This window comes from Petromyzon marinus, chromosome 39, assembly GCF_048934315.1.
Source record: "Petromyzon marinus isolate PM22_M1 ecotype Great Lakes invasive population chromosome 39, UKy_Petmar_22M1.pri1.0, whole genome shotgun sequence".
NCBI lineage: Eukaryota > Metazoa > Chordata > Hyperoartia > Petromyzontiformes > Petromyzontidae > Petromyzon > Petromyzon marinus.
In genome coordinates, this window is record NC_133705.1 from 12,473,419 (window position 1) to 12,493,041 (window position 19,623).

General features: G+C 46.2%; 1 protein-coding gene across 5 annotated transcripts in view; it reads right to left on the reverse strand.

The window, feature by feature from the left end:
* The window catches only part of LOC116950470 (ephrin type-A receptor 4-like), a 149,867-nt gene that overhangs the window by 113,670 nt on the left and 16,574 nt on the right, over positions 1-19,623 (reverse strand). For all 5 annotated transcript variants that reach the window (XM_032968252.2, XM_032968248.2, XM_032968251.2 and 2 more), the window contains exon 3: positions 16,201-16,867. In XM_032968252.2, coding sequence (XP_032824143.1) covers positions 16,201-16,867 — 667 coding nt within the window. The remainder of the gene's footprint in view (positions 1-16,200; positions 16,868-19,623) is intronic.

The window sequence follows — 19,623 nt, forward strand, 5'->3', positions numbered from 1 at the left end:
TCTGTCTCTTAAAATGCACAATCTGCAGCGATGCGATTAAACGCATTGGAAATATGTGGATTTGTAGCTGTCAGGACGATATTGCTGAGGATCGTTAGAAAGCTCGCGAATTGATCAACATTCTCTCATTCCCTCGTAAAATAAACCAAGATGAATGTAGATATCCATCGCACAGGTCTTTTTGGGTTAGATCGCGTAAATATAGAAATGTGTCGTTAAACCCGCCACCACCCGACACAGCCAATTAGTAACGTATGGATAATATTGGTCGCGAAAGCCTACGTGTTAAAATGAATGTATATACGTTGAACTTCTTACGTAGCTAACCGTGCTAAACGGAGGTTTGAGGAAACATGTGCGTGCACACTATTTTGGGTTCGTGCTTTTGGTGAGCACCTGTTGTGAGCCACGCAGGATGGTATCACCCAGCCACAGTAGCCGCCTCAGCGCCGATGGTCACACACCGCACCAAGTACTATAACTGCACTTATTTTGGGTTGAGCTGACCCATGAGAGACGCGGGCGAGGTCCTGGATACCACTTAAGCTGTCGACGTGAAAATTGCCTGGAGTTGCACTCGGTTTGCTGCCAGGGCAGTTGGGTGTGGTGGGGGGGGGGGTGGGAGCAGTCCAGCTAGTGCATGGCTTCCCGGTGGTTATGCGTTAGATTAGAGACTGGGTCCGGACAAGTGGCATTCTGCTGCACTGCAATTACATTGCATCTTCACAAAACCGCTTGGCTACCGACGGAGCGCTCAAGCCAATTGAGCGTGCACCCGCTGTGAACGTGAAAGGTTTCCGTCGTCGCCGTGCCGCGGATCGACGTTGACGTCGCCTTGATGCGGGCAGACACTGGAGCTGCCCCCCTAGACCTCCTCGTGTTGGCATCATGATTTTTTAGCGTAATGTTTTTTTTGGGAGGCGCGGGTGGGGCGGGGGGGGTCCGATCAGCCTCGACGACACCCACGTTGGCTGTGCCCCTGGCGGGCTGGGATTGTAAGTTCCCACGTGCACGTGGTTTTCAGGGCACTCAGAAAAGAGTTTGGCTAAGCGCTCTGTTTTTGGCCTGCCTCTTATCGGCTCTGCGGGTAATTCCGGGGGGTGGGTGGTATATGTCACGCTTCAGAATCTGTTTCGCCGGGGTGTCGAGACTGGTTCCGTGTCACTTTTGTGATGTGCTGAAGAGCTTCCCCCTATCTAGTGGTGCAAAAAATAATGTGTTTCGGGACACACTTAACAATGTGTTAGTCAGACGCTGTCCGTTTTCCTGAATGGTCGCATCATAATCTGCCACTGGCCTTTTGTGTTATCTTTGCATTCACAGTGAGAGATGTTTCCAGGCAATCTCCATTCGCTCCCCTCCCCAAGAAATATATAAATAAATGGGAAAAATATGCTATATCTCTACTTGAAGGCCATTAATATACATCGAAAACGTGATGCTTTTCTCTTCAAAATGCAAACGAGTGTGTGGGTGACAATGAAATGTCATCTCACCAGCGGGGTCACTGATCGAAAAGCCCACAATCGGTGCTGCTTTAAAATTGATTCATTTTTCATTTCTAAAGAAAACTTCCTGACTGGCTGCTATATTGATCCATAAATGAATTTCACTCTGGACACTGTAATCACTGTAAAGCCCAAGCTGACAAAATTGTTCAGACAGTTTGACTTGAAATATCTCTGGTAACCTTTCCTAAACATTTTGCCAAAAGTGTGTTTTATACGTTTAATGATGTCAACGATTATCTGTCACGTAACGATATACTTATGCTTTTTTCAGAGGGACATTTGGACACATAATGCCATCATGAAAAAACTACCTTTCTCAATCAATGGTAACCACCAAATTCAAAAATGTAACAACAAAAATGATTATATTTTGCTGTTTTATACTATATGCGGTATTTCAAAAACAAACAAATATTTACGGGAATACTGCCATTATGTAAGAGGTCCCTGAGTCAATCCCCATGGCTTGGCATTTAAACTATAAACTATAAGCTAAACTAAAAACGACAAATGTCTTAAATTCAGCTCCCTCTGGTCCACCCAGCAGAATAAAGTGTTGCACCTCAGTTAGTCGATCAGCAGATTGCGTATGGTAGGGTAAAACGTGGTTACCTCCACCTATTCCAAGACGTCTTGCCAGTTTGAGACAGATTAAATATACCCTCAGACTGGCTGTCTAACGCTCCCTCTAGTGGGGAGGCTCGTCCATCAGCTAGCAATTGCTGGGCTGCCCCTTTATCTTTGATCTTAATGTATGGAAATGAAAGAATTTCTCAGAGCCGTTTGCTCGTAACACGACGCCAGGCATGTGGCGTGGCCGATAGTCTTTAAGACATCTCAAATAAAGAGCCATACTTGTTTCTTGCCGCACCACTGCAGCGCAAAAATAAATGTCTTTTGTCCGCACCGTGCAACACACAAACACACTGCACACACAAACAGACAACACCGGGGAAGCGAGCAAAAAAAAAAGTTCCAAAAATAAATATCACTTTTAAAGGTGGAATTATTTACAATGGGTAACTTGACTCCTGATCCGACAGAGAGCTTCTCCCATTTCTGCACAAAAGCTCCCAGTAACAAACACGCCGCATGTTTGGGGGCGGGCGGTGGGGGGGGCCTAATGGGGCCCTGGGATGGAATGGTGCACAAATAGGCGTTTTGTTCCGGTGGTGTGTGGCCGCTGGGTGGTGGTGGTGGTGGCGGCGAGGAATCCAACGGCTCTGAGAGGAGACCGGCTGTACAATGTCCGGTGGTGGCATTCCGCCGCGGCGAACGAAAAAAAACATCAAGAGGGCCGGGGCCCTGTTACTAAAGTCAATCAATAGGCAAGCGAGCAATCCCGTAAGGTGACGAGATGGGATAAACACAGCGGAGCAATTTGTACGCAGAAAAGACAGATTTATCACTTGCTCCTTTTCTTCCCCTCGCTGCCCACCCCCTGGTTAGGATCGCCCTCCCTGAGGGTGAGAGCAAGGCTGTGCCAAATGAAGCTATTTATCCTGTAAACCCAGCTCCTGTCCCAAGCAAGATAAGACACCAATGAATGTTAAATCTTTTATGGTTTCAACACCCATTTGTCATGCTCTCCCCATTGCCCTGGTATCCCTTTCAGTATGCATATAAATGATAATGCTAAACAGTTGATGTAAAGAAGTGTGTGTGTGTGGGGGGGGGGGGGATCAACGTACTTTTGTTCACATTTTCTTACACGTCGCTGTTGTCGGATTAGCAAGCTTGGTAGAAGGGATTAGCAGTTGGCGATGAATGATTGTGAGCGTTTGCTTGTTTACTTTTTATTAACGGAATACGCACGAATGTACTTGCATCCATGTCAATTTACGGCCATAAGCGGAACTATAGATTAAAAATAAACATAAATTCCAGCCTTTATCATATGCGCCAACGGATGCAGGCTTCGCCCATATGCCGTGTTGGTAACGATAATGATTATGTATATATATAAAAAAACATTTTTTACCATACTATACAACGGTCAGTGTAAATTCAGTAATAAAAACACTGTGTTCAAGCCATCGCATGTTGTTACGCGCGATGTGTTTTAGACTGTGTCGCGCAATCAGCTGAACGTGGAGCGACCATGCACACGTTTTACCGTGCAGGATCGAGCACGTGACAGCAGCGTGTGCTCTGCACGGACAGTTCTTCATAAGGGCCTTGCATCTAGCGGGTCGGGATGCATCTTTTTTTTTTAAGGATGCACCGACGGTATGACCATGGCACATCCCCCGTATAATCGCCAAGGCCATCAGAGCAGAAGAAACCTAGGCAAACAAGCCATTGAAAAGTCAACGCCACAACCGGGACTGTTAACTGCTATTCTTTACCTTCCACACCTTCTGCCAACTTAAGATAATAATGTCCCATTGATTTCTTGTTAGCTTTGTAAAGGCTGTGTTGTTTAAGAGTACACATTTGCTTAGTAAAGTGTTAAGCCGAGGGACCGTTTAGCGTTTTTATGTTTTTATTTAAAGCTAAATTCCAATTATTTCACGTCATATTTTCATAGCCTCAGATATGTATCGTTAATCCTTAGCCTAAAATAGTTCAATTTGTGTCGTGTTTTTATTAAAACCACTAATGTCGGGCATAAGATTTTCACAGGTTCAAGTTGGAACGCACTGTTCTGTACAAAGAGGTATTCGGAAACATACGTTATGTTTGTCAATGCATACAATGTTGTACCCAGAACGTAATCCTCAAAATGCCTCTACATTTCATGGTTCTGCAATGTATCAATCCACCTAGCATCTGCACATGAGCTGATTTTATCGCTCCATCTAATCAATTGACGGTCCCTTGGATGCATTTCACACCTTTAAATGTTGAACATCGAAATGATTTAAAAACGCACACTGTCTCCTCTCTTTACTCTGCCTTTCCCACTCTCCTCATTCCTCACCTCATCTCTGCGTTCTCAGACTTTCTATAAATAGGCCATCGCATTCAATTTCCACTGCACAAAAAAACGTGTTGCAACAAACAACACAAATTGGATTTTGCATGAAAATGTAATTGTTTCGTGTGAAGGCTATACTGGCTCTCACACAGAAACACATGGTTGGTCTTAATTACGAATGAGATGTTCCTAATTGCGCATAAAATACAGTGCATGAAAAGGACTGCTGGTGCAGCGATACATGCGTTTGTACAGCAAGGCAGTCAGAAACAGGTATTGAGCATTATAATAATATTTAGCAAACACAAAATTAAACTAATAACTGTGCAACCTCTGCTTATCCCCCTTACCATGAAACAGATATTTATAGTCGATTTTGCCCGACCCACTTGTCACTTGTACAAAGAAAGGAAGTTAATAGTGTAGAGAAAAACAAACATTTATCATAATAAAAAAAACAACACCCGCCACACGTTCAGGTAAAACAAGCTCATTGAATGTCTAGGCTCACTTTTAATGTGAGGTTATCACTATTACCCATGTTAGCCACCCTCCACGACTCGCCCACACTCATTGTACAACTGGTGGAGCGGCCACAATTATCTACGTCCCAAAAAAAAAAACAGTCTTGTGTTATGGATCTAGACGTCCCACAGGCGTGCGCATCAAATTGTGGCGAAACGCGTCTCTGATGTGGCTTCGTGTTTGTGGAACGCACTCCCCCATGCAACGGGATAAAAAATGACTCTTTTTTATGAACTGTAAGAAGCATTTCGTTTTTTTTGTCTCTGTATAAATGTACAGCTCTGCAATCATTTGCTCATGCCTCAACTAGAGCGTAATTTGGCCTACTCTTCCATTCTCACCGGGCGTCTCGGATGAGGTGGGAATGCCCACACTTTACCGCACCAGGTTGCGAGCTTTCCGATCGACTTACGGTGGTGTTCGCATGCATCAATGCGAATGGAAATGTACACATGCCTAAATGGGTACACCCGTTTTATGAATGGTGTACGCATTAGAAATGGGTACACCAAAGTGGTGTGTTAATACATCAAAGAAAGCGGTTCGGTGCAGTGTCAGATATGGCCAAAATGGTTGAAATGTAGCAACTCGATGATTTTCCTTACGTTGGTGAGCAGAGCTGTATCGGTAAAATTCGTCGAAAAGAATGGGACACAAACGGGCATTCACCGCCCGTGTGAATCATTCCCCTCGCGTCAACAGACCTGCAGTATTAGCAACGCAGCACGTAACATACAAACTCCGAGGGGAGGTTACAACCCCACAGTTGATCCCTCAGCCCAAGGCTTATTATTTCTTTACGTCTCTCATAACGCGTCGCGTGTGCTCGGTGGCGGCGGTTGACATTTTGAAGCTGTTAACACTTTTCCAGAGAACAACACACACACAAGAAAGACTTGGGGGAGAAGCGGAGTCAAATTTAATAGCCCCACAAGCCAGCAACTGTATCAGACACCAACCACCTGGGTCCGAATCCAGCGCCGTCACACCAAAAAACATCCTTCCCCCCCAACCCATTTTGAAACCCGTTCCAGTCAAAACAATGGGGGCGGAAATATTGCAACAGAAGTCTCTCTCTCTCTCTCTTGGCGTGGTGTCTCCCCCGGGACTGTTATTGACCACATAATCTCTTGGGGCCCAAAGTAAACAAGCGAGAGAGACAGTTGCAGCTGAGAACGTTGTTCAAAAGAGACCCAAGGTAAACATCATCGCGTAACAGTTTCACCCCCCCCCCTTCCTTCATCTTCTTTCTGGGGTGGGATTCGAAGGGCTCAAGCCTCCGCCGTATCGTCTGGATCCCGCTTATCGGAGAAAATGTTGCATCGTTATTTATTTATTTATCTCCGTCGTCTCGTCTCCCATCCACAACTGATAATTCCACTCTTGTGGGGGCCCTTGAGCGCTTCCTAGAGTGCTCTCGACTGGTCTCCACGCCGCATTTGTTGCCATAACATTGCTCTAGGCCCGTCGCAGGCACTTGACGATTTCTCTTTGTGCGGTGATGAGCAGCAAGGGGGTGGGGTGGGTGGCAGTGGCAGCAGCCAGATAATGCCATCTTCTGCCGCCTCCCAGCATGCACGGGATAAATACTTTTGAAATTGAGCCTCAAGGGGGTTTGCAATGCAATTAAATAACCACTTTTTGTTTGTTTTACCAGGTAAGGCCAACTGAGCTATGCAGCTCTTTTTCAGAAACGATCTGGCCACAAATGATAGCTCAACGAAGAGGCTTATCGCGTGGATATTTATTGCGGTAGTCAAAGACTTTCTAAGCGCACGATTCACGATGTGGGGGGTGGGGGGGGGAACCGGAGGACCCGAATAAAAATCCACGCGACCATGGGGAGAACCTACGTGCAAGTTCTGGAAGTCACAGCAGGCGTCAGGGTCGGGATCGAACCCACGACCTCCTGCACACCAGGCGAGAGAGTTAACATCTCGCCAGCGCGTTGCCCACCTCACCACTTGAACAATTTTGCAAAAAAGAAAAATACCGTGCGAATGCGTGGCAAGGGGAATGGAGAATTCTGTATTTTTAAAAGCATACGCTGATCAAATAATGGAAACGTATCTATTCTAGATGTGAAGCTATCGTGACTGCAAGGATCCATACTCTTTGGTTCTATACCGAATAGAACCAAAGAGTATGAAACGTATCTACTTATTTTTACATTACGATACTTATGATACACGGTTGGATTGATGAAGGGCTGACAGTTTGACATTATATTGCATCCAGTGGGTTCACATCACTCCTGCAGCCACCTAAAGAGGTGCTACCATTCACTGAAATGTAAAAAAAGTTTATAAAATTTTGATTTAAAGCTTTCGTGACTGCAGTAATTCATATTCTTAGTTTTTTTCGGTAAAGTCACGTTGAAGAGAAACAACAAAATAATAAAATATATATAAAACAATAAAAAATTCTCACGACGTTTCGACCATAACTCAAACCGTCATCTTCACCTGAAGATGACCGTTTGAGTGAGAATTTTTGATTGTTCTATATATATTTTATTATTTTGTTGTTTCTCTTCAACGTGACTTTACCGAAAAAACTAAGAATATAAAAAGTTTATTACTTAACCAAATTATGACCCTGGATCATGACAGTTCATCGAATTGCATTGGAGATAATACACTAATCTACCCCTCCTGTGTATACTATTAACTTGGGTACTTCACCATTACTTTGCAACATATACATGAGGCAGGTGTTGTAGGCTGCCTTGGGGAGCGGTGGTGTAGCGGTTAGCACGCTGATCTACAAACCCGGTCACCCGAGTTCGATTCCCGCTCATGGTGAACACGAGTGACGATTATCTGAAGCAGCCCTGGTCCTCCCCTAGGTAGACTAAGCCGCAAATGAGTACCTGGTGTAATGTGTAAACATCGCCATTGCGGAGACAAAGGCGGCCGGGCGTGGTGTTGGCCTTCAACCCCACACTGACCAGGGTTGGTGAGCTACGGTCATGCAGGAGTGTTACTGGATGTACAGGGGTACAGGGTGGTGGTCCAAATGTGTTGTGACCCCGCCAATTAATGAATCCCTAATATTTTTTATTTTCCTTTGCATATTCGTGTCTATTTTAAATAAACCTTAATTTTAAAAAAAAGTTTTAGATAATTAATGGGGGTCACAAGGCACATGGACCACTCTGTACCATGTAGCCGCGATTTCCAAATACGTGCCCATTAAAACTTGCTAGGTTCCTTCCATTAAAATAGTCCACAATAAATGTAACCTTTTATCTCGCTCTGAATCAGAGACAGCCTCTTAATAAAGTGCAGTTGCTAGGTCTGCAAAAAGCGAAGCTGATGTGTTAATAATATGCACATTATTAACACAAAGCGCTGCTTCAGCATCTTATATAACAGCATGTATATTGAAAAGTACATTCTGCTAAACCAAGGAATAAACTATTTATCGGCCGACGGGACACCAAGGTCAACATTTTATTTGGCGACTGTGCGAAACATTATGCATACCGGACGCCGCACGGCACACGTGAAGCACAATCAATTGTGCATTGTACCCGAAAAAAAAACAATGAAAGACCAACTTGAACCGTGGAAAGAGCAGGGTCTGCACACACAGGGCGGCCCCGCAGTAACGTTGGCTTGGAGCCCCGACACCTCTTCCCACTCCTCGTCACCATAATCATAGGGGAGCAGCTTTTCCCTGGCACTCGATTGCGCCCAGTGTCATAATATCTGTACCTTGCCCACGCGTTTGCGAACATTGCGTTTTGGGAGGCAGAGACTCGGTCGAAAATGATTTTTTCTCGCGAATGAAATTCTGTAGGTGACTGAGATAGACAACCCAACATAGGGGCCATCCATTTAGTAGGTGCGTAAAAAAAATATGTCAAAACTTGACCCTCCACCCCCCCCTCCCTCTGTACGCACGCGTACTTTTTACCCCCCCCCACCCCACCTGCGTACGTACGCCTGACGCACCACCCATCCCCCCCCCCCCCCAAATCCTATAGATCGGCCGATATTTAATCCACGCAGAAACGATCCAGGATTAATAATATAAACGTGTTTAAGCAAACAGATAGTCCACCGCCGGACTATCTAACTAATTTGAAGGCCAATGTAGACAAATCATTATTATCGAGGCTTCACCCCCCCCCCCCCCCCGTTTCCTATATGTACATTGTCAGTAGACCGCTCCCATATGCAAGCGTACGCATTTGGGTTAACCCCCCCCCTCCATGCGTACGTACTAAATGGATGGCCCACTTATTTTGCGAAAGGGGGGTGGAGGTGTGGGGGTCAGGGCTCCCCTCCCTGAACCTGGGACCCGTTACAGTCGCGTACAACCACGTTTCCCTCCACTTTTGTCAAGCCCGCCTACGTTCGCTGCGCAGAAACTGTACGATGTTTTGCGTGCGCTTTCCTTGGGGCGAGGTGGAAACAAAAGCAGGAAATAGACAACTATTGTTGAGCAGTGCATGAAGGGAAAAAAGGAAAAGCAGCGAAGGCCCCCCCCCCCCCCAACATGTTCTGGAACAGGGCCCTCGGTTACCACGTCCAGGTTGCAAGGCGGCACGGCGGGTGAACACTTGTTTACGACCAGCTTCATCAGGCGACAGCCACATTTGTCTGGCTGTTGCCTGATGAAGCTAGTTGTAATTACTGGCGAGACGTCGTACTCGGATTGTAAATGTTGTGGCTTGGCTCTCCAACACACAACGGGTGTGCTGTACTAGTGACGAATTGGCCACGTTCTGTTTACGTGACAATCCCTTACTAGTTGGCTGTGTCGGGTGGTGGTGGGTTTAATGACACATTTAGATATTTATGCGATCTAACCCCCAAAAAAACCCTGTATTATGGATGATATTGGTCGCAAAAGCCTACTGCGTGTTCAACTGTTAAACACTTAAATTTTGATTTAAAGCTTTCGTGACTGCAGTAATTCATATTCTTAGTTTTTTCGGTAAAGTCACGTTGAAGAGAAACAACAAAATAATAACGTGACTTTACAGAAAAAAATAAGAATATGTTAAACACTTGTTTAGTGGGAACGAGAAAGCTGACTATTTTCTCTCCGTCATGCGGCATTGGCGAGTGTGATGAAGAATGGTCACCCGCCCCTCCCGACCAATGTAGAATGGCGAGAGCTTCATCCAGCAGTGGACTGACATGTTGTTTTATTAATCATTCACTTCTATCAATGTTTTATAGCGACACGACGCCGTCAGGTTGAAATGCGTTCTCGAGGTGCCGTCGAGCGAAATTCCCTGAAGTTCATTATTCTGAGGAAGTTTCGCTTCGTGGTGCCTCTCATAACAAAGCCAAACAGACCCCCGTGAGTTTGCGCGTGAAGGACAGCGGACGTCCCAACTCTCACGGCTGTGAGCGGAAAAAAGGGAACGCCTCGCTCCCTCGAGCGCCGTTGCATCCAGTCGCTAATGAAGGTTTGTATGTGCTTTGAAAACACCGATTTAAACTCATCAAGCATCCCTTTATCGGCTTGACAAGGGGAGAGGGTTTAGTCTTTGCAAACAGCGATCTGTCTTTGTCAGAATCAGGCACGTACGGGGCTCAGTCTGCATTTCTGGGTGCTCGTGCATTTGCGAGAGTTAAACAAATTCTGTAGTGGTGGTGGATTTTGTTGGGCCTTAGTCCCGAACGACTGAGTTAAAGTTTGCACTCTTTGTTTTATTTAGCCTCAATGCCAGCCAAGTGTATTTGTGGAAAGCCAACGGGTTATCGCTGACCATCTGAAAATATGGTATGCAGTATTAACCGTCAAGATGCTGCCCTGGTGCGATGGTTAGCACACTGGACTAGCAATTCAGAGGTCGCCGTGTTCGATGTAACTCTCTTTGTGCCGCCGTTTAAGCAAACGGCTCAAGTTTCTTAAATCTCCTCCGTCTCTATCCACCCGGAAGTATAATTGGGCCCATAGCGGTTAGCTGATCGGCATGTTGCATGCTGCATGCGATGGAGTTAAGTGCGGGTACGGTACCCTTATTCCAGGATGTACCGTCGGCGTGGAAGAAGAGTAGGCCTATTACCCTGCGGAGTGGCTCTCGAGCTCACTCGAGTGAAGGAGCTTTTTTCCTATTCTTAGCTCTTTCGGTAAAGTCACGTTGAAGGGAAACAATAAAATATATATATTTTATTTTTTTATTGTTTCCCTTCAACGTGACTTTACCGAAAGAGCTAAGAATATGAATTACTGCAGTCACGAAAGCTTTAAATCAAGACCTTTCTTCCATCGGGGGCTTGAGAAATACATTGCATAGCTGTACTTTTACCCTTACAAAAATCGGAATCAGAATATTTATCTACATACTGGAGGAATCCGACGAAGTAACCATGAAGCGCTGTGTTCACTGTTAATGGCAATCGTGAATGTAGACGCTTCGTACGCCTCTAACGCGCGACGCACGAGCAATTACTCCCTGGCAATTGCTGCGACTACAGTACGTTTATTTTATTTTCACCATAACAATCATTGTTTATGGGGACCACCACGGTTATTAAGTGTGTAATGAATATCTTCAATCGGAGCCACCCTTTACCCAATAATCAGCAATGTTTCAGCACATCCTCACGACGAATTTGTCGCGAGCATTCCGATATTGAGGAGCCACATCCGGCAAAAATACATCTTGCTTGATGTATAGTTTTCCTTCTCAGTCCTTTAGCTGAGCCACATTCAAACGAGTGCAGGAATGGGGGCACATAGACACATAGCCACGGTGGGCTGTCACCGATATGTTTGAGCGTTTGTGGTGCACATGTCCACGCACGGACACCTTTTGTCGATGTGTGGCTGGATGAGGGCTTCTCACCACGCCTAGTGGGCCATGAGAGATATTTCAGCAATTCTGCCACAAATTCTGGTTGTTGTTACCAGCGAAACGCCGGACTCAAATTGTAAATGTTGTGGGTTTACTCTCCAACACACCGTTGTGCTGATGTAGTCACTAATTGGCACGTTTTGTGCACGTGACAAACTTTACTGATTGGCTGTGTCGGGTGGTGGTGGGTTTAACGACACATTTATACTTACGAGATCTAACCCGAAATAACTTTTATTATGAACAGTATTGTTAGCGAAAGCACACGTGCTAAATTGCATCAAAAGCACACCGGTCACCGCCACTGCCCCCTCTACTGCCCACAATGCCTACTACATCTGTTTTATCAGCCTGGTCTTCACCAATCCAAGCACTTGTCAAGATTCAACCCTGGTTAGCTTGCGAGATGCGCCGAGATTGGGCACATTCCACGTGATTTCATTTGGTGGTGGGGATCGGGGTGGGGAGAAAAAAATGTAGTTGCTGCAAGGCACCACTAATTGTCCTTTATACAAAATATGTACGAATAACTATCCTTGCTACCCATGGGTCTATATTTTCATTGAGCAATTTACTGAAGTTGGTGCCATACTCTTGAGATGTTATCAGCCAGCAACGTCTGTTCACGCGATCGCCAACGGTCGCCGCTGCGTTCACGCAATCGTTCTAAACCCACGCTGCAGCTCACGTTGAGCAGCGCGCTGTCCATAAACGAGCGGTGAGTGGCGGTTTGATTTGCATAACCGTGTTACTGGTTCCCAGTGACTTGTGCTTGATTTCAGGCCGCGCGCGCCGTGGGGGGCGTGGGGCAGTGGAAAGGGGGCGAGGAGGGGGTGCGTGACCCCTTTAGACAACTCGGCGCTATAATGAGTGCCCGGCGTCGTGGTGATGCGGTCAACGTTAGCGCGGTACCAAGAGCCACGAAGGCAGCCAAGCGAGGCGCTGACTCCCAACGCCTTCCCCGCGTGTCACAGATGCTCGCCAAACTAAGCGACGGCACTGTGGACAATTTACCGAGGCCAAAAAGAGCATCTTTGTCGACTAGATTCCATCTTCTGAATATATGTATAAAAAAAACCCACCGCAACTTGTTCGTCAATAACACTGTGGCCTTGAAAGGAAAAGTATACTATAGGCAACGTGTCTTGCAATGCCACCTTCCTTACAGAACATTCCTTGCGATGAGGTTGAAGGTTCCCCCCCCCCCCACTGTACATACCGATACATGTATTTTTTACCTCCTGAAATAAAGAGAATTCTTGAAAAATGTCAAGGAAGAAAAGAGTAATACATCAGTTCGTAATACTGGATACGCCCTAAAGGTAAAAGCAGAATAGGAAAAATGCCCCTCAAATTATACCCCAGTATCCGCGGGGTATAAACCGTACAAGTATAAAATAATATATGACTATTACAGGTGTATTTGTAAGGGACCCTGCGGCTTACAGGAACTTTATAAATTGATAAATGTTATATTAACTATTCCCTGCAGGCAAACGAAAAGAGAAATGCCATGTGGTGTATTGTGGTGCATAATAATAATAACAAACGTGTCCATCTGGGGCAGCACAGCATCACTCCTGCAATTTCGTACAACTTCTCGGTTAGTTCATGTCACAGGGCAATACAAAAAAAAACCGTACAAGTATTTCCCAAACAATTTAAAACAACCCATGATATTTACGGTGGGATGGTTAATAATGTCACGACCAAATCGCTCGAACTGCACCCAGTGATGGCAGATCGAGGATGCTAAGTAGGGCTGATCTTGGTGAGTACTTGGATTCGACTTGCCTGGTGTTTTAGCTACAGGGCCGTGAGGTTCCCAGCAGGTGGGAGTGCTGAGCGTCAACCCACCGTATGCGTGGTCAGGGAGGTTGTTTGTGATCATAACTTCACCGTGCTGCTCAGCTCGGGTTGGTGACAGCGAACGGACCCACGGTCGTTTAAGATATCGCTTGCTACTGCTGTTAGATGTCAGACTAAGGCTTTATGTCAGCCGGTAAGGCCCAATGAGCAAAGCACAGCTCTTTTACACGGATGACCACAGCCCAAGACAGTTGGCAGTGGGTGGCAGCGACAGGACCCTGCAGGGAGGGAATGCGCAAGCTAAGCAGACCACAACCCAACAAATTATCTACACTGCCCCGTGGCAGTGAAATTGAACTCGGGTAGTCCGATTCAAAGTGGAGAACTACCCACTGCACCACCACTCCCTGCACAAGCCAATGTTATACCAGCTTCAATCCATCTGTGCTTGTTGCATGAGAACTTTGCTCTATTGATATAGCAGAGCAACGCACAATTCTGCAGGCAAAGCTGGGCTGAATGAACACGTTTAACGCATCAACTGTGAAGTGCATTCCCACACAGCCTGGCGGTGACATTTGCCGCAATAACATGTGAGGGGGGAATGCAATTACGCTTTTAATAATAGTGGGGTTGCATTTCTAAGAGATAGTCGTTCGGCACAATTAAAGTATTGCCCAGGACGAAGCGGGTCATGCACGTGGTGCAATAATCTGTCACGTTTCAAAATTATTTACATGAGCACCATTTTGTTTACATTAGCAAAATGGGCACTTATTAAGTAGAATGAACTGTATACAGTATGTAAAAAAACTACTCGATAAAAACATAGAGTTTCATGGTCATGCTGCACAGCTCTCCGACGCATTTTCGGGGTTTATCGCGTGCCATTCGACACGATATCCCAGCGTCAAAAGTTTTCTGGGGAAAAAAAAAAAGTTTCCCTAGCACGTGGAGTGAAACTTAGGACATCACAGCTGAACAACAACGCGCGGTATAACCTGCGAAAGAATAAAAGGTTCTTGTTTCACCACGACTGCCTTACTTGGTTTTGAGGCAATATTTTTAGGAGCCACTTTCTTGGAATTACTTGGCCAATTCCTTGAGCATTTATTGATTTTCTCACGTTAAATTACGTCTGTACTGTTGGCTGTGCAGTGCAACCATCAATTACAACGCTTCTAAAACAACTGAGCAGTGGGTTATACGAGGTGATGATCCCTGAATGGAATGTACAGAACTACTCCGACGTATCCTCAATAATTCTCATGCTAAATCCACATTATATTTCTGCTCTTACACATATGGTTGGGTGCTTAACCCCATGTCTGCTGCTCTATATTGATCCCTCGTGGCTGGGATGAAGAAAATAAAGTGTCAAAAAACTTTAATTTGCTTGTATTTATTTGTATCCGTGAGCAGCCAGTGATGACAAATCCACTGGACGAGATAACATGTTTTTTTTTTTTAACGTGGGCTCTCCATCCAAGGCTTAAACTTAAATCTCAGAGGTACCGGTTCATTGATCTGACACAATGATCAGCCTCCTGACCCACCCAGCCACCTGTATGGGCATTTTTCTTTCTGTTTTTCCAATGCCCTTCCAATTGTGCCGTCAGTTTCATGTCATGAGACAAAGCATCGGTTCATAATTCTGGCAGATCTGCGCCATAAAATTGCCCGAGGAAGTGGATACGATAAAACTTCTTCTGACATTCTTCTGAGATCTCTTCACAAATAACCTCTCATTTCATATAAAGTGCTCCTTTCAAAAGAGAGTGTTGTTGGGTGGCAGACCAACTCAGATTTGGAATTTTCTGCCGAAAGTATTGTGCCTGACCGCTGAGATTCTCCAATTAAATAAAAAAGGTATTTTCCATGACATGCTGAGATTCTCCCATTTAAATATGAACGAAAAAAACTAGGTATTTGCTATGACATGTTACGTGAACTGGATCGTTTTTCTCTCTCTCTCTGTATGGAACTCTGAAGACCTTTATTGGGTCTTCTGCATCTTATAAAAACGTAAAATAAATTATTGGGTTTCATTTTTTGCTTGTAATTATTGGTGAATTGTCTTTGGACCATCAACGCACTACACTTGGGAGCCCAGATTAATCACCTATGGCTGAAACCGAGATTTTTATCCCAGACCTCATCGGGACCGGATAAGTGCTCTGGCCCTCTGAGCCACCCGGCCACCTTTGATGCCCAATCACACGCACCACGAACACTTGACCAATACATCGAACGTACCCATTTATAACACACACACACACAGTATTCTCGGGATTATAAGACGCTCTGGAATGTAAGACGGACCCCACACAGACAGACGGAGACAAATGATCCCCCGCCTTTGTCTCCGCAGTGGCGATGTTTTTACACACCGCACCAGATTCTCATTTGACGTTGAGTCGTCCTAGGGGAGGCCCAGGACCCATTCGGATGATCGTCACTGGTGTTGGGCGTGAGCGCGAATCGAACCCGCGTCCGCCGGGTTCGTAGCGCAGCGCCACAGCCACTGTGCCACCGCTCCCCACACACACACACACGCGCAACACACACACAGAAACACACGCAAACTCTCGTCTCACAGATCCAGCGCCTACCTCTACACGCTCCCACCACCACCTCCTCGTACCCGGGGCCGCAGACGCACCTCCCGATGGGCACGAGCCACTCGCCGTCGGCGCTGCAGAACATGCGCGGCGCCTCCTTCTCGGCCGAGTTGTCGACGCAAGCGCCGCGCACCTCGATGAGCGAGGACGAGTCGGCGCCCGTCACCGTGTCGGGGAAGACGGCCAGGCCGCGCACGGTGCGTGGGCAGCGCTTGTAGTAGACCCGCACGGAGACGAGCGCGATGCACGCACCCACGTCCTGGAAGGCCAGGTGGAAGCCCTTCTTGGCGAGGGGGCCCACGTCGCGCACCTCCGTGTTCAGCTTCATGATGCGGCCGCCCAGGTCCACCTGCGTGAAGCTCTCGTCCGCCGCGATGGTGTCGATCTTAAAGAACTGGTTCTCGTCGACGTGAGCCGACGAGTCGCTGTCCGACTCGTAGTAGTGCAGGTTGAAGGTCTCCTTGCACGTGCCGGCCACGCCCGGGATGCTGCTGCAGTCGCGGAGCGTGAACTTGAGCTCGATGTAGATCCGCTGGGCGCCGCCGCACGAAATCCAATTAGTCCTCAGCCAGTTGTTTTGGCTTGGCTCCATCACATGGCAGACCTGATAGGTGGTGATGGGGGTGTAATATTCGTCGTAGCCGCTGATCTCTTCCCACTGCCAAAACAAGAAAAAAAAACCGCAAACAAACGAGGACGAAAAATTATTCGTGCACACGGTGCGTGGATTCAGTGGCACTTTCCGACGTGCGTTTGTCATCGCAAAGAATTTCAACGAGAGACTATAACGCTACCCTCCGGGTCGCGAAACTAGTTGACGTCACGGGGCTTGTGTCGTGTGATGTCACGGGATGACGTCACAAGCAACGACGTTGTCAGCTCGCGAGCGCTTCCCCGTTATCGCTGATGTGTTATCGCCATGTTCTGGGTAAGCCTTTAAATAATTATTTTCGGTTTTACGTAATATAAGCCTCTTACAGGCAACACAACTTCAAACCAAAACCTTTTTGAGAGTTACTGAACCCTATGTTACAGACAGATGGACAGCACTAATTAATTAGAGCTTTCGACGAAATAAATCGGCACAATGCAGCAACTGTACTGTCAAAATGTAAATGGTTTGGAAAAAGTGTCAACATTTTAAGTTGGAATTTTTTTCTTGATAAGTGTTTGTTGACAGCAAACTTCACGTTGGCCTTTAGTCCACTTACAGACAAAAGAACCTTCTAGATAGCAATAATCGGCCAAACGCTGAATAGAAGAGGTAAACCGGTAAAGGCGCAGCCCTGCAAATTACTTCCTCACACTACTGCTGGTGGATGTATGCATGTATACAGTATTGCACTTCTTTCGCAACTGTACGTAGCCAACCGTGCTAATCGGAGGTGCGGAGGAAATGACAACAAACCGAACACAAAAATCAGTTCTCAAGAGACGAGTTTTAAATCTAGATTTAAAGGCGCATAGCTCCAGTGGCTTTCTAATATCGGAAGGCAGAGCGTTCCAGACGGCTGCAGAAACGCATCTGAAAGCTTGAGATGCAGTGGCCGTCTTTGTTGGATGGCGAGCCCTAAAGCCGATGTGAGGACAACCGGAGTTCGCGTGATGGTTTATGGATGTGCCTCCACTTGAGGTCTCTCTGGAGAGCCCTCCTTTTAAACAACGGCTAGATAGCTTGTAAGAGGTTGGAGTACCCACACTTTAACTCACCACACGCTGCATAACCCTCGACTAACTGCGGTGTACCTATTCATACTGCCGTGGTGGTCAGTGGAAGGGCGATCTAAGAAACTTGGCTGAATATAATATAGCATTTCAATTGAATATGTTACTTAATTAATTCGAAGGGAGTTCATTGAGATTCGTTATCTCTTTTTGAGAGGGAGACCCAAGTGTCACTATCATTATATGAGCGGTGTAATTACCCCGCGAACAATTACGTTGTGGTGTGTAATTTTCACACTCGAAATACTTGAAATATAGAGTAACCCGGCATACGCACTCAGACACCCACACATGTGAATTGGTGTCAAAAAATTGCCTTGCTGAAGGTATAACGATTCCCAGCAATTTTACAAATTGTTGCGAATCAGGGTCACAGTTCGATAGAAGAGTTTTTTTCTTCTTCACAACGTGGTGAGCGGTAGCGACCAAACGGGGTTTAGGGCACACTTCAGCGTGGCTCTATGCTTCGTCTCCACACGAAGGTTACACTATTGTGGTCCGTCAGCCTTTTGGCTTTCCAGACCAAAGTTGTTCGGACGAATTTTGTTTCAGAAGAGCAACTTCTGGACCGCTTTCCACGTGGAGATACAGGACAGATTTTTGACTCCTGTATGCATTTTACCTGTAATGATCCACAGTAAATGCAAAGTGAGGTTTTTTTTAAAAATGAAATTGAGAACTAAATTCTCAGGCAGCATATGAGATGCGCTATCACTAAACGTTTAATGCTGTTAAATATTAAGATAACTGATTGTATCCAATGCGTCCTGGAATTGGTGCGAAGACTCACTGCTCAGGTTGCGATTTAATTCAAGAACCAACTTTTATTTTCACATTGTAAGTGGACATAGCGGCGAGTAACGGCTGCACAAGCCATTGGAGCCAATTACAAACAATATGCGATCGAAAAACTGTGATCGTCGGACTCCTGATTCGACGCGTGCATCATTTGATTACAAAGCGATAATAATCGATACACGCTTACGCCTCTCGTCGCTGACATCTATTTGAAAGAATAGAGGAGACTTTTTTGTTTTGTTTATTATCACACAAGAACTGGCATGCTAGTATTCATACCCATGAGCGCAGCGATGTCAAAGAGTGTTAGCACAATTCTTGGACCAAACTTGAGCCGTATGATGGATTCCGGTACATTTTGCATGCAGGTGAAACACATTGAGAATGTGCGGAAACTTGTTTGCACATTTATCCCCGTATTTATAAATCCCAGGCCACCTGGACGCGGTTTTCAACGCCGCAATTAACTTTGGGACTCAAGTTGTTTGCAAGCCAGCCGTTTCGAAATACAAAATATTTAGGAAACGATTTGAGTGCGATAATTAGCTCTGAGCCCACACACCCCTCGCGCCGATGGCGTTAAACACCGCCACGTTTATTTTTTAAACAAATGCCCCCCCCCCCCCGCTCCTCCACCCGCCACGTGACAACGCCTTGTGTCCCAAAAAGTGCTGCTTTATTTGGCAGCCCCCCCCCAATCTTTTTTTGTTATCTGGGAGCCCCCCGTTTTTTCGTTGTTGGTGTTGTTGTTGTTGTTGCTCAGCGGCGGCACTTAGCGAGCTTCGCATTTTGTATTTTGAGAGCGCACGTGTTGGACGACCTGAGCGCAGTGAGTCTGAGCGGCAGATGGGCAAATTGGGCGAGCTCTCTGCCCCGGCGGAACTTTGCCAT